The sequence below is a fragment of the Polypterus senegalus genome, chromosome 6 (genome assembly GCF_016835505.1).
Source record: "Polypterus senegalus isolate Bchr_013 chromosome 6, ASM1683550v1, whole genome shotgun sequence".
NCBI classification, from domain to species: domain Eukaryota; kingdom Metazoa; phylum Chordata; class Cladistia; order Polypteriformes; family Polypteridae; genus Polypterus; species Polypterus senegalus.
This window is the reverse complement of record NC_053159.1, coordinates 1,117,710-1,133,758: the sequence shown is the minus strand read 5'-3', so window position 1 is coordinate 1,133,758 and position 16,049 is coordinate 1,117,710. Positions and strand designations below refer to the sequence as shown.

Below are 16,049 nucleotides of genomic sequence, written 5' to 3'. Positions count from 1 at the left end.
TGTGGCGGGCAAACGCCTGATGTCTACCTGTCCCTTATGTGTTGCCAGCAAACGGACCGAGAGACAAATGCAGACAAACTCCAGAACACGTCGAAAAGCGGGAAGTGCCAAATCTGGTGCCAGAGTCAGAACCCAAAACGAGAATCGGCATCAAGAGGGAACGCCAAAAGGGCAGAGACGAGCCGCAAGGACACGCTTGGTGTTTATCTAAATCTCAGATACCAAAATGACATCACATCAATGGCGCCAAATACCAGAGCCTCCAAAAACACACCCCTTCAGCCAGACCCCTCTCCACCCCTCGTTGTGCCTGGACAACAGGCCCCCAGAAGTGACGGTGCCCACTCACAAAACATGATGTCATGCTGGTACATAATGACAATTTAACAATGTACTTTATACCAGAGGCAGAACATTCAGTCTATAAACATACCCTGATATTCAAAACCTCACAGTCTGTTCTGGAAATTAATTATCGAGGACACCTCAAGCACATCAAAGTGCACCAAGAGCAAATGTCCCCAAAATGACACAAAATGGTCAACAGTCACAGCACCAGCACTCCAGAACAGGTCATCCACCTGATGATGAGCATATCTGGGCCCAGCCAGTGCTAGTAGCATGGGAAAAGGATGGGATGGTGTTGAGACCAGCAGGGGGCGCCTACCATGTGCTCCATGTGTACAGTGACTGGGACCCTGGGCTGTAAAATAATTGGTGGAGTCCTTTGAATGAGACACAAAACCCAAAGGTCATGACTCTCTGTCACAGTAAAAGATTCCTCTAGAAGGGTGACCCCCGGAGACCTGGCTGAAATGCCCACCATGGCCTGGTCATTCTGGCACCCCTAATCATCCCCTGTCTCTAACTGGCAATCTACCTCTGTCACCCCTTCACTACCTCATAGCCAATGAATGGTGAGAATACTGCCACAAGAATGGCTGCCGTCACATGATCCAGGTGGATGACAACATTCATTGGTGGTCATTGAAGTGGCTGCTCACTCACTATGAGAAGCCAAAAAAGTGCAACATACATGTAACTGTCTCATCTCATCTCTTTATCATCCATATAGTGCCTTTCTCTATCTATTTGTCATGTATATAGCGCCTATCTATCTATCTATCTATCTATGATCATTATATAGTGCCTTTCACTCTATCTATCTATCTATCTATCTATCTATCTATCTATCTATCTATCTATCTATCTATTATATAGTGCCTTATCTATCTATCTATCTATCTATCTATTATATAGTGCCTTTCATATCTATCTATCTATCTATCTATCTATCTATCTATCTATCTATCTATCTATCTATCTAATCTATCTTTTTGCCAGCTGCTCATCACTCTAACTTTATTTTTCCTCCAAAATGTCCCCGTCGATCGAACGCCCTGACGCACTGAGGACGTGCAGACTCGGCGGCGGCGGTCGCACGCCGGTCCCCGAAGCTGTAAAGCAGCGGCACTGACTGCTGAGCCACCGCCCTCCTGGGTTGTGCCACTCGCGTGCCGCGCGGCCCCGGCTACTCACCTGCGCTCGCCCGGCCCGGGATGGCATCGGCGCTTTGCGTGCCCGCTGTCGCTTTAAGTGCAGGCAGCCGCGAGTTCGGCGCCGAGGCTTCAGTACGAGACGCCGGGCGGTCAGAGAGCCAATCGACACGGAAGCCGCAGCGGACGGCAGTCCCGTCGACGTCAAGGCGGTCTGGGCAGATGGTCAGTCGGAGGAGATGCCCAGAAAGCCGTGCACCAGGCCGATGACTGGCGAAGGAGGCGTGCCGCCGGCGCCAGTCTGCCAGGTAACACCGAGGTTTGACCGCGTGCGGTGGAGGCGGCGGCGGCAGCGGCGGAGGCTCGTGAAGTCGGGGAGCGCCGCGGTTCGGCCGCCCATACGACGGCAGTGGCGTCTCGGCGGACGGGGTGGACTGGACGTGTCCGTGGGCTGCGCGGTGGGCTATCGTTCAGAGGCGTAGATAAAGGGGCGCTGGACGAAAGGTGCTGCATAAGCGGAGGTCGAGTCAGGTCAGCGCCTTCTTTAGTCGGCAGAGTTCTGGTGCCCCTCTGGCACTGAACTGTCATCGTGTGGCACCCCGCGACTTCGATTTAAGTTTATGGTGGTCCGCGCGAGTGGGACCCTCCTAGTTAGGGATTCGTTCCGGCTGGAGCCCAGGCTGGTGAAGTGGCTGGTTCGGGGCACGCTGTGAGACCACCTGCTGCTGAGCTGGCACACAACCCTGTGTGAAATATCCTGAGGAGACTCCCTGAAGGTGGTGCCAGGCGGAGTCTGCGGCTCCCCGTCGGTCCCCCGTGTTTTGGGGGCTTCGCAGCACAGGAGGAGTCTGGTGGCAGACAGCTCGTGGCCCACAGTGAGGCTCTGGATTGCCGATGTCATGGTAGGTGTCTGCCGGGTTAACCTGTGGGATCTAAACTTACAGCCTGGCACAATTTGGGCACCGCTGAGAGAAAATTTGTCTTTCAGGTCTCAGTGCCGACTGATCCCACTTCTCGCTGTTGTGCCCCTGACTTCAGCTGTGAAGCAGGACTGGGCATGGGCTTGTGGATTTACTTAGATGTGTAAATGTGCCCACACAGTGCCATGCAGAGAGGCAGGCTAAGACACCCAGGCACCTGCGACAGGTGGGCTCTGGAGATCCCACAGCCTCTGCCCTCGACTTTGGCCACCAGTGAGAAGGGAAAGTGGGGGCTCTGGAAGTGAGGAGAATGGCTCTGACTAGTGGGGGGGGTCATTGGGTTGGCATCGCAGCCTGTGCCAAGCGATGGTCTCCTCTGACTTGTTGACCTTGTTGTGTTTTTTTACTTCAGCTCTCCAGGGGAACCCAGTCGAGAAGAAGCAGGTTAAAGAGATCAGATGGCAGCACCACCTCCACCAGCTTCATCCTCAGGCAGGTAGGTGGGCAGTTTATCAACAAATGTAACACGGGTGCAAGTTGGGCAGTCACCTGGGGCACTTTGCCCATCCTGCTTGTCCGATTCATGGGCTGCATGTCATTGGGGTCTTCACATGCATTTTGGTCACACCAGCAATGTTTGCGATAAGCTGTGAGGGGTACCAGTGTCTTTGTCGAAATTTATAATGTGGGCATTTTTAGGGTGAAGTGTTATTTGGTGTAGGTGACAGTAAATTAAAGCTTTACAGAAGACCAGACCTCTATGCCCTCAGCAGTCATCTGTTAGGTTCCCCCAAGGACCCCACCTCTTCATATTGGGCATGGTGGCACTTTTGCTGCATTCCCATACCACCCCCTTCATGTGTATTGAACCCTCCAGTCTTTGTCCCTAAATGCATTTCTTCTTTGACAACAGGGATTACCAGGAAGGAAAGTGGCACCAGGGTGGTACAAAACAGGAGAAGGGGCAGCACAGGGCACACAAAGAGATCTCTACCTGCCAGTGAAGGGAATCACCGCCAGGGGGCAGTGGGCACTGTAGGTGAAGTGGGTGTACTGGAAACCTCAGAGACCTGCGTGAGGTTTGGCAAGGGGGTCTCCTGTCCAGTAGGGGGCAGCCCACGAGGAATGGCAGCAGGCCTGTGGTTTCACATCAGCCCATTAGGTGGCAGCACATGACCACTGACTGGAAAGAGTGGGACAGGGTCAGCCTGGACAAGAAGGCGTGGGGTCACCAGGGGCCACTAGGGGGAGTTCTGGCCTGCTGTTAGCCAGAGGGGCTGATTGAGGTTAGAGTTGGGGGTCAAGGCTAACTAGAGAGAGAAGGAGGGGCAGAAGGTGGGAACACATAAGACATGAAGCAACCCACCTGGTAGACACGGGTTCAAATAGCATTACAGGCAGGCCCAGGGGGGCGGCAGCACCTCGTGTGTCCCCCTCCATATTGATCCTCCGCCTCTGCTGTTTATTTTAATAACAATTTGGGCTTTTCCTTATTGTGGCTCCGTTTGCAACATTCTGAGGTGGAGAGCGCCCCCTGCTGTTACACATTGCATTTTCACAGTTTCCAGGGTGCATCAGACTGCCGTTTGCCCAGTAAGACCACAGGTCCTCCCAGATGTCTGTGGGTCTCCTCCTAGTGGCAGTGCCCTGGCGGCCTGTACCCTGGTGGTCCTGCCCAGAGGTTCCCTTGGCCGATTGAGCATTGCTTCTCCTTGCCAGGCCCTGCTGCTTGTACCTGTGATCTGCCCTCTTGGTCACCATCTGGGGGTCATTAGGGGGGCTGTGGAGAGGGGCTGCAGACTAGGTGGGCTCTAAACTGAAACCTCCAAAACAAGGGGGTCACGGCTTTAATAACCAAACCTCAAGCGCACCTCGCAGATGGTCAGATGCAGAGTGGACCCCTGGACTGGTGGGGGGCCTGGGCACAGTGGAACGATGTGGAGACGCTGGCAAGGTGTGGTCTTGTTAAAGCCTTGTGTTTCATGAAGTTTGGTAAAAGGGCACCTGGTAAATCATGAAGGCTGCCGTTGTCAAGTGCTCCTGGACTTTGCCCGTTGGCGTGACTCATGTCAGTGTCACAATATGAGAAGCCCCCTTTTATACCCTGGCATGGTGTGTGGCATCCATTGTGACCTTTCATAGCAATGTGGACCCTTGAATCTGAGCACCTGAGCCCACATTGGCAGCTGATGGTGCCCCTTTCTTGAATTCTGCTTCTCTTGGATCACCACGTGGGGCTGAAGTCACCACTCCAGGATGGACTGTGCTGCCCATTCAAAGACCCCCTGTGATGACCCTGTGCGGAGGACCTTATTTGCTCTTTTATTTCCTTGTTGGTGGATGTTGGTTCAAATGCCATGTCTTAAAAGAGAACATCCACACAGCCGTCCACGTTCAAGGCCAGCCCAGGGTTGGGTGCCAGTCTATGGCAGGGCACCCTCAGGCCCTGCCCGGCCACTTAACCTAAACCAGGAGGAAACACTGGGGCACAGGGGGGACGCGCAGAGACGATACAGATGGGGCCGTGGAGTGCCACCCTACCCATCAAAATCAATCCAGGTGGTCTCATCCTTGAACTCTGACCCACAAATTGGCCCCCTTAGCTGATCCGTGCCCGCGCTGCACCCTACAGATCCTGAGAGCTCCATTCTGTGCTCCTAACCCACAATTTCACAGCATTGTCTAAAATAAGCAGGCGGCCCAAATCGCACTCATTTCAGCGGAGCCTCCCTGGCGAGCTGGCACAGTTTATTCTCCTCCAGCTGACCTTGATGGGCAAGCAGGCAAATCAAAGCAACATTTGAGAAGACAAAGGCGGCCAAGGCAGAGGAAGGGACTTGGCGAGTGGCAGGCATTGCCATTCCCTTAGGCATTGAGCTGTGTTGTTGGCACCTGTGGGCAGCAGTGCCATCCCCTGGACAGTCGGCACATGCAGCCTGTCACCTGAAGAAGTGACGCCACACACTATTCAGAGGAGGGCGTGGTCACCCGGCTAAAAGTGGGCGAGGTACTTGAGAATAAAGTGGGCGGAGCTAGCAGACCATGGGTGGATCATTTCTCACTTTAAGTAACCTGCAGGTTAAAGGGAGGTGTGGATCTGTGCCAGTTTGCAAAACTCCGCCCCTTTGGGACAGGTGACACAGATGGACCTTCCTGTTCTTTGTGGTTGATTCTGATTGGGCACTTGCTTGTTTGCCCATGTGGCACAGCAGACAGTGTTTGGTGTGTTTGCTTGGTGATGATGATGTGATGAATGGCTGACCCCGCTGACCGCCACTCTCAGAGGACCCACCCTGCGTCATCAGGACAAGATGGGCACTGTTGTAAAATAGATTTTGGGGGGCTCAAACCCAGTATCCCTCCCTGGGCTTTGCCTATGGTTTCCAACCGCTGGATGTTCCTCATTTATGTGTTTACAAAGAAAGCCGTGGGCATAGACGCCATTTAAGGACTCATCTGGTCAAAACTGACCACATGATGGCAGCCCACTTTCTGCTGGTCAATCCTACCATGTTGGCACACCTGACTTGATCACTACTGAGGCTGACGTATGATTAAGAGGATGTCACAGACCCCCCGTGGTGGTTGTAAGGACATGGCAGCCCCTAAATTCATCTTGTGGCCTGCAGATTGTTTTTTTGGTTCCTGAGATGCCACACAGTGACATGGCGGTCAAGTCTGGCAGGCTGTGACAAACCGTCAAATGCCCAGCTCAGTGTGATTCGGCCGAACAAAGCAAGGTGGCGCTGTAGATTTGCTGTGTGAAGAAGGTTCATTTGTGAAGAGGGTTAACCGCCGACTGGGGTCCTTCTTGCCCGGGTGTGATGTCACCATTTATTGTCATGCCAGTGACCTTCCATGTGGTGTCACCAACATGGCTGCACACAAAATGACATCACGATGATGCTAATACTAGAAAATAACCAGCAGAGGGCGCCACTATGATGGAGCAATCCTGTTGCCTTACAGAACCCACCGTCCCGGGTTCAAATCCCACACCCACTGCTTCTCTCTGTGGAGATTCCCAAAAATGTGCAGATTGGGGGATTCCAAATGGGCCATGTGTGTTTGCCCTCTGATGGACTGGCACCCCATTTATAGGAGCTTTCTGCCCCCCATAACCATGAAGTGAGGGGGCCAGGTTAGAAGAGAGGATGGCACCAGACACAAATACCAAGCAAGCAAACCCATTGGCGTGGACTCCCGGGTGGTGATGTCAGAGTTGTTTTCAAGTCAGAAAGGGAATGGGAAGTGGTTTCTATGGCAACAGCATAATTGGGGCATGTGAAGCCCCTTGATCTGCATGGAGAGACGCTGAAGATGGCAACTGAAATTCCAGGGCGCCGCCACAGCCTTGGGTCTCGGGTGTTTGTTTAGCTTCAGGAGGCTTCCTTGGTGACGGGTGCAGTGCCAGCGTCCACGAGTACCCGTCTATGCCAGCGGGGATCTTTGTCAGCTCCGCTCAGCTTGGTGAGGCCTCCCTCATCTGTGGGTATAAAACTCCCTCAAAACACAAAACCTCGAGAAGTGGCACAATGGGGAACGAAACTCATCTAGCAAAGAGAAACGGGGAGGCATGGGGGGCAAACTGTTCAGGGGTGACAGACCTTGGCATCACCTTTAAAACAGTAGTAACATATGCTGGCACTTTATATAGCGCCTTTGTGTCACTTGAACAAAGTGGCTTTCTCAGGAGGTCGTGAGCTGGCATCCTTGGTGGACCCGCAGCTAAAGAACTGGCAGAAGTGCGTGACCCACCGGGAGATGAGAGAAACAAAAGTAAGAAAGAGAAGCGCAAACCAAAAGGCGAACGTGAAGTAAGGGCCATCGGGATCGGCCATCAAAGGTCATGTGACAGCAACCTGTAAACAACATGGCCGCAGCCGAGAAGACAAAATGGCCGCCTGATTAGAGGGATAAACGACAAGAAGAGAAAACACACGGAGGTGAAAACCGGCAGTCCGTCCTGACATTCAAAAGGACCAAAGTGCTAATCGGGAAGCAAAGTCGAAGAAACGAAATCCCAAAAGGCCCCCGGGAATTCGCAAACTCGGACTGTGAAGGAACAAATGGAGGCGAACTTTAGATGTCCGACTTCCAGAGCAGCTGCCTAGCGACCCCGTCAAGCGAAGGCACAAAAGAGCGGATTTTAAAATTCCCAAAATGGAAAAACAAAAACAAATAAAACGACGTACGGAACGGCTGATGGAGCTTCAAGTAGGAGCCAGAAGGTGAAACGTCAGTCAAACCCAAGGAGGTCACAGCGATGAGCCGCAGAAAACGACACAAAAGCGAAATCCCCCCACATCTCCAAAGAGGACAGGAGGAGGCGCACAACGGCCGGGGTTCGAAGTCACGTTTGTGGATTATGCGCCGTATTCTTCATCTTTGATCTCGTCCATCAGCGGCCTTTGTTATGTTCCACGTGTTTTGTGGGTGGTCCCCAAGAGGCGGAGCCACCTGCCAATCACATCCGGGGACTGCCCTCTGCCCGCTAATCCTGGAGGGTCTGCCACAGTTCCTGGGAGTCGGTGGGCGTGCTTGTGCTCACGTTTTGTGGTTTATTGGATTTCAGGTTTTTTTGACTTTTACCTCCATTTTGTGACATTTCTTTTTTTTTGGATTTTCTCTTTGGGGACTTGTTTTCTTGGGATGGCTTTTGTGTCTCAGGCACGTCAACTCCATTTTGGCTCTGCGGAGCTTCAGGCTTCTTGGGTTGTGAGAAGAAACGTTTTACTGTATGGAGACTCAGAGCTCGCCCTGACCTCTAGTGGCCATGTTTGGAAGTGCTTTTGGATTTCTGTGCTTTGGGACTCCAAGCCCACGGCTCACAGTCCGACTTCCACAGTGGTGTCCACGGGCAAAGATGGAGGGCACAGAGCGTGCATTGCCTGGGGGCTCACTCACTGTTTAGTGACCACAGCTCCCCCTCCCAAATCATAGCAGGCTAAAGCATGTCAGTCCGTCTTCAAGGGGGTGGCGGTGGGCACACTGCTGACTGGCTGATGTGCACCGTTACACAAATCTTGCACACCCACTTCACAAAAGGTTATGGCACCCCTGGTGGTGACGTTGCACCACAAAATGGTGGCACCCATAACAAATAAAATGGGGTCCGGAAAAGATGAAAACAATCCGTACAAAAAGGAGAGGGAAATAAAAAGCTAACAGCAGAATTTGGGCACGAGGAACGCCGCATAAGCCCAGAAAATGATAAACATCTTAAACGTTCAGCCAATCAGGGAGCACACTGCAGACGGGTGGCTCTAAATGAGAGTCCCCAGGCCCGACTGACCCTCCACCAAGCAGACGCTGAACGACTCAAAGAACATTCACTGGCGTCCCACCTGGGGCTTGTACCAGCCCTGTGCCCAGTGCTGCCAGGGTACACGCTAGGCCTCGTGTGATGGACGTTTGGCCACACATAGCTCTGACTGATGCCATGCAGATGCTGATTTCAGCTGTTTGCCCAGGAGCTCAGGGCAGAGTGAACAACGCTGGAGGGAGTGCTGCCTGATGGATGGCACAACGGGTCAGGCTGCACAATGCCAAGCTGCAGGTCAGCAGGTTAAACTGTCACATAATCAGTCAAATCATGGAGATTGAACCCGACACATGTGAGTGAGCCAAGTGAGGAGGGGCAGATAAGACACAAAAACGAGAGAAAAAAAAAGATCTCAGACATGAGGGCATCACACCATTTTAAACAGATTCCGATTTGGGTCATTGGCACCAGGCTTGGCACTGGCCAGTCAGGTGAGCTTGCTCAAGGCTGGCAGCTTTATCTCCCAAAATGACTGACTGACTTCTGAAAATTCTACCAGTGTGAGCCAGGGGGCTGTTAAATAAATGACGGGTGGGCACCAGGTGTGTGCCCAGCTGGCATAAATGGGCCAGTGAGATGTGGCGCTCCCTAGAGTCCCGAAATTAAAAAGCAGCTGTGGCTGGCTGTGAATGAAGGAGCGCCCCCTTGTGGATTCATTAGTGCGGTGTGTGTGTGTCAGCGGCCTCATGGCCTCATTTGTCATTTTTTCCAGATGTGAAGTAGCACGGGGGTCTTCAGTGCTGCTCTCCTTTTTTTCTAATTGGTTGGAAGAAAACTCTATCAGGAATCCCACCGGGAATGAATCATGGGAAAGCCCTGCAGTGCCTGAAAGAAATAAAAATAAAAATGCAAAAGTCAGCATTTTCACGGGGTACTTCCTGCCATTGGGCTTTAGTATATAGCGCCTTTCACAGCAGAACATGTCTGTGCACTGCTGGCATCGCTCAGTCAGTCTTTACACTGTATGGCGCCTTCCTCTCACTGAGCTTCACAGAGCACGTCAGATTCCCACCAGGGGGTGCTGGGCAGCCCCCCATAGCACAGGTGTGTGGTATCTGAGAGCGGGGGGGGGGTTAATGAAAGATAAAGTGCAGGCTTTTAATTCAATGAAACTCGGCAGCCATTTTAGCTGGAAAATATTACAGGAGCATCAGAGCAAAAATGAAAAAATCGAAAATGTGAACAGCAGCAAAAATCAGCGACTCGTGAAGAGAAAAACTGAGCCAGTCACACACTGGCCACGGACTCATAATGCTTGAGGGTCACCAGCAGGAGGCGCTCCACACGTCACTCAACGACTCCTCCTGACACTGCGCCACGCCATCTTGGTGATCAGAATAATCAAACACCCGTCAACGACCCGAGGAACAAAGGAAGAACGTAGAGGATGGCAGGAGCGGCCCACCCTGAGCATCTGGGGTAGTCGGCTCAAACCGATGGGACGTATTTACTGATACATACAAATAAAAGGCACTGTATGACAGATAGATAGATAGAAAGGCACTATATAATGATGATAGATAGATAGATAGATAGATAGATAGATAGATAGATAGATAGATAGATAGATAGATAGATAGATAGAAAGGCACTATATAATGATGATAGATAGATAGATAGATAGATAGATAGATAGATAGATAGATAGATAGATAGATAGATAGATAGATAGATAGAAAGGCACTATATAATGATGATAGATAGATAGATAGATAGATAGATAGATAGATAGATAGATAGATAGATAGATAGATAGATAGATAGAAAGGCACTATATAATAGATAGATAGATAGAGATAGATAGATAGATAGATAGATAGATAGATAGATAGATAGACAGAAAGGCACTATATAATGATGATAGATAGATAGTTAGATAGATAGAAAGATAGATAGATAGATAGATAGATAGATAGATAGATAGAAAGGCACTATATAATGATGATAGATAGATAGATAGATAGATAGATAGATAGATAGATAGATAGATAGATAGATAGATAGAAAGGCACTATATAATGATGATAGATAGATAGATAGATAGATAGATAGATAGATAGATAGATAGATAGATAGATAGAAAGGCACTATATAATGATGATAGATAGATAGTTAGATAGATAGAAAGGCACTATATAATGATGATAGATAGATAGATAGATAGATAGATAGATAGATAGATAGATAGATAGATAGATAGATAGATAGATAGATAGATAGAGTGAAAGGCGCTATATAATATGATAAGTTAGGCAGTAAGTAATTGGTAGATGAGAGGAATTATATGACAGATGCATGAGAGTGAAAAGGGCCATAGAATCGGTAGATAGGAGGAAAGGCGCTATATAAAAGCATTAAGCAGCCCGAGCCCCCCGGCTGACTCCATGTTGTAGCAGTTTCTGCTGATGTGGGTCTGCCTCAGTTGGGGGTCCTCAGTCTTCCATTTTATTTCCCCGGGTCTTGCGAGTGCCATCTGCTCGTCGATGGCTCTTTTATCATATGGAGGGTCAGAGACCCTCATAAGTCACAAGAGAAGTCAATAGGAGATGAGTTGAGATTTTTCGGGGGTTCTGAAGTAGGAGGCCATCATGGCACCTGTGATGGCCGCCACTCTCTTTTGTGCTGTCGATGTGAAGTTCCAAGTCGACTGTATTGAGAGGTTCGGTCAAAGAGTTTCAGTAAAGCCAATTAGGAATTAAGAAAACAAATCATGAAATCAGGATGGAGTGACCGGGGGCAGCAGGGGTAGACACAGCCTCCGTCTAATGCCCCCTTCGTGAATCGACTTGGCAGTTCCAGTCACACTCAGTAAGTGCTAACATTAGGCCTCGTGACCACAGGGTCAGACCAGTAGGGTCATCAGTGTCACCTTGTTGTTCCCATCCCTTTACTCCCTCGCTGGCCACTTCTCAGTTTCACCCCCCCTACAACAGGTTTCGCCCTAATGGGCTCCTTGTTTTGATTCGCACATCTCATCAATGCTCTCGTTTCTTTTCGCTCTTCAGATTCACGAATGGCGTGATCTTCTCAATTCGCTTTTACGCTTAAACACGTGGAGTGCTGCAGGTCAGAATTAGTGATGTGCAGTGAACACACAAGTTCTTTTGTACGTGTCTTGGTCTCTGAACGAACATCCTGGTCCTGTCATTAAAGAACAAATTCTGTTGACGCGTGCGCAGTACGTGTTACGTTTTATATTGCACTCTATGACAGCACGGAGCGACCATCTTAACTTCGTTTAAATGGCTGCTGTCTTTAGGAAAATAGACAATCAGTAAACTCAGCAAAACAACTAGCCAATGACTGACTTGGTAGATGACACCAAGCACCGCCCACTAATCGCTTCACTCTGACTGACTGACTGTGAGTGTCGCCCACGGACGGACTGACTGAACGAGCCAGTGTGCCCCCTGCTGCTCAGGCGAACCACTGCAAGTTCACTCAGTAAGCGCAGACAATTGTTCTGTTTACACGATTGTTTAACTTTCTATTTAATGTTTAAATTGTATTTATTATCAAAATTCAATAAGGAGGTATTTTATTTTATTATTATTATTATTATTATTATGATTATTATGTGTGAATTACTTATTTTGTTGCTTGCTCTTTATAATTTTGTATTGTTTGCTGGTTAAAGTTGTGACACCATTATGATAATATTCTGGAGTTTAAACTAGAACAGAGTTTGCTGTCGTTGCCTGTTGCTGTTTCTGCTGCGAACGAAGCGGTGATTCAAACACTCGAATCGTTCTGCCGAACTGAACGGAATGAATCGTCGCGCACCTCGTTGTCTGCGCTTTCCCTTGTGGCCAGCAGATGGCGCCATGTACGCGGCGGCTTGTCATGACCCGCGCTCGCGCACGGCCCCCGTGGCTCCGCCCTCCTGCTCGATGTCGTCACTTGTGCCGCGCGCGTGACGAGCGATGGCTTTGTTCGTTTGTACCCGCGTTCAGGGTCACCGTCGGCGTGCGTGTCGGCGCGGCACATTAAAAGAAGGGAAGAACTGAGCCAGAAATATTGAAGAGCGGCCATGAGACACCGCCCACCGTCCTCCGCACTACGATCAATCAGTCAGGCAGGTAATCGATGAGTCAGGCAGTCCGTTCAGCCAATCAGCTGATTAACCAGTCAATCAATCTTATTCCATGTAGCGCCTTTGACCTTGTGTGACGTCCTCCTCAGCTGCCATCTTCCTCTCATCCTTCAGTTCTCTTCCTCACACTTGTTGGCTCCAGTGGAAGTGACCACTTTATAGTGCCACTTCTCACATGCCAGGTGACCCTGCAGCACCTATGGCTGAGTATTGGTGGCTCTTTTGAATCCGCCCCCAGGGCCCTTTATCCGCTGATGCCCACCACATACTCAGAGACCGAGACCCCCGCCTCCAAGGGCGTTCACCTCGGGCTGGTTAGAGGGGCTGGCTGGTGTCTGCACGTTCTTTCTGTAGATGATGCCCTCCCTCTGGTCACTGTGCAATGGGTTTGTGAGTGTGCCCCCCATCCAGGACTGGTGCCCACTTTGCAGTCATAAAGTGAAAAAGGGGATTAGAAAGAAGATGCACGGAGATAAAGAGCTTGGAGATTTTCAGAACTTGGGAAGGCGCTAAATAAAGACTAAGCGAGAGAGGAGAGCGAAGGGTTGGGACGCCATGGATAGCGGGGGGGTTTGGTGGGCTTCAATTAATGTATTAAGCCTAAAAGAGCTTAGGTGGGCCGTGTGAGACATTCGGGAGCTAAACGTAAATCACGACCCCTCGACTGGCCTCTCATGAGACCCTCAGCGAGTCGCCCCACCAGGGCAGCGTGTGCTCTGAAGTCCTTGAAGTGGGCTGCAGCAGAAAAGGCGCTATATACATACATGAGTGACTGGTATTACGGAAGTGCAACATGCCAGTCGAGGTCGTTGAAATGGTGGGAATGGCGCTATATTAGTACAAACAGATCTGATCTGCAGTAGGACTCGAGTGCAGCGTTCGTGTTGGGGTCTTTGAAAGGGGGAGACCGGGAAAGGCGCTCTATGATGTATCTGACATGAGTTTGCAAGGCTGAAGTGCTCAGACCAGACCAGGCTTAACCACGTGACTTGCGCACAGTCGGGTGAAAGGCGCTATATTAGTAACGTGCACTGCATGTGTGTCGAGGCCCTTCAAATAGGGGGGCCTGGAAAAGGCGCTATAGAAAGAAAACATCGGCTCATAGGCCAGGCTTGGGAAGAGCCACGTGACTTGTGTACAGTGGGGTGAAAGGCGCTATATAAGTAAAAGGCTGATTGGATTTCTATTATGGAAAGTAAATGCAACGTACATATTGAGGTGTTTAAAATGAGAAGCGGGCTTATGTAAAGTGGTCTGAGCAGGGCCTGACTTGTACTACGGGGGTCTTGTAAGGCTGATGTGCTCAGCCCTGGCTTGGAGACAACCTGTAAAGTGTACAGTGAGTACAGTGAAAGGCGCTATATGTATATACAGAAGGCGGCATTGATTGGTATTACAAAGGGCTGGAAAAGGCGCTGTATTCATAAGAGGGCTTCTGCAAAGTGCTGCGGGGTGGGGTGCAAGGCGCTATATAGGCATCTTCTTCACGTCGACTGGCCTCTGCTCTTGCTGTCCCTCATCCGCACCTACGGGGGGCCTCCCCCTGGTTACCCCCGAGTTTCCTTCTCCTCCGCAGCCCCTCGGCTCGTCGCTCGCCGAACGCTCTTCCAGCTGAGTGGAGAAGCGGCGGGCCAATCAGCGGCCGCCGTCGGTGCTTTGTCATCGCGGCTTCGCTCCGCTTTGCTGCTCCGCTCCGTTTGGACGGCTGATGCGATGCCCGGTCTGGAGCGCCTCCAGGGATCGCCTGCCTCCCCGTAGAATGTGAATGAAGCGGCGCAGCACGACTGACGAGCAGGCTCGGGAAGACCAGCGCAGGCCTCGTGCGCCCCTCTCCTTCTCTCGCGCTCTCTCTCTCTCTCTCCTCGTCGGTTCTTCGGCGCGCGGCTCCTTCGGCTCTCCTCGGTCCTCCTTCTTCTCCTCCTCCTCCTCCTCCCTCCTCCCTCCTTCCTTCCATCCTCGGCGCCGGCCTGCTCTCCCCTCCCCTTCCCGTCAGGTTGCTTTGATTCTCCCGTTCATCACGAGCTGCTGCAAGGACCACTAGACCTCCATGTATGACAATTTGTACCTGCATGGATTCGAAGACTCGGAGGCGGTGAGTGGCTGCCTTTTCCTTTTCTGTCTCCATTGTCGTCGTCGTCGTCGTCGTCGTCCCCCCGCGATCGCGATGTGGTGGCAGCTCGCTGGTGCGACGCGGGGCCTACGGACAGCTGAGGGAGAGCGCGGCGGGCATCTGCCGGTGAGTCGGGGGCACCTGCCGCGCTCCTCCGTCAGAAAAGGACCAACGAGTAAGGAAGCGGCGGAGGAGGACCGCACCCCGACCCCCGCTACCTCCCGCCACCCGGCCTTTGATGAAGGAGCAGCTGGCGGCGGCCGAGCTGACCGGCGGGTGGGGGCGTAGGGGGCCCCTCGAGACCCCTGACCCCTCCGGGGAAAGGTGGACACGTCAAAGTGGCGAGGTGGCATGAGGGGGACCACCCGGTGGGGGTCTGCAACTAGAGATTAGCTGGCTAATGGCGAGGGGCCGCGGAGCAGGCAGGTGTGAAAGGCGCTATACACAGGATGGGTCTGTAGAGGTCTCCCACTTAGGGGCAATGAAATGGACGAAAAATGAAAGGCGCTATATAGTGCCATCTGACAAGAGCTTAGCTTGGTAACTGTGAGGGGCAGCAAACCAGGCAGGCATAAAAGGTGCTCTATACAGTATACCTGAAAGGCACTATAAAATAGTCTTGTGGAGATCTGCCAGCAGAGCTTAGTGTATTGAATGCAAAGGGCAGCAAAACACACAGGGGTGAAAGGCACTATAAAGCATCTAAAACTAGAGGTTAGGAGGCTGAACATGAAACGGACAGACACCAAAGGCGCTATAAACACAGTCCTGTGGAGGTCCCCAACTGGAGCATAGCTTAGTAAACGTGAAGGACAGCGAACCAGACAGAGAGATGAAAGGCACTATACAGGACCGTCCTGTGACAGGTTAGGCTGTTGAGCGTGCCGGACAGTGACACAGACAGGCGTGAAAGGCACTATATACGAATGTACTCTCCTGTGCAGGTCTTCAACGTTTGCTTTAATATATGGCTGTGAAAGGCGCTATATTCGATTTGTAGATGTAGATAGACTTAGATAGACAAGAACGGTGCCATGTTTAAGTAGAGCTTACTTTGTTACGTGTGTCAAAGAGTGAAAGGCGCTATATCCTAACCTGTCTGGCT

At 51.1% G+C, this 16,049-nt stretch overlaps 1 protein-coding gene across 3 annotated transcripts in view; it reads left to right on the top strand.

Moving 5' to 3' along the window:
• The first annotated feature begins 1,545 nt into the window (after positions 1–1,545).
• The window catches only part of cacnb4a (calcium channel, voltage-dependent, beta 4a subunit), a 74,266-nt gene continuing 59,762 nt past the window's right edge, over positions 1,546–16,049 (top strand). Inside the window, exons 1-2 of one of the 3 annotated variants that reach the window (XM_039755210.1) lie at positions 1,546–1,804; positions 2,829–2,912. In XM_039755210.1, the coding sequence (XP_039611144.1) occupies positions 1,736–1,804; positions 2,829–2,912 (153 nt within the window). In that variant the 5' untranslated portion in view covers positions 1,546–1,735. Of the gene's footprint in view, positions 1,805–2,322; positions 2,399–2,828; positions 2,913–14,504; positions 14,927–16,049 lie in introns of those variants that run through there. The other 2 variants (XM_039755211.1, XM_039755213.1) reach the window with 2 other exon arrangements.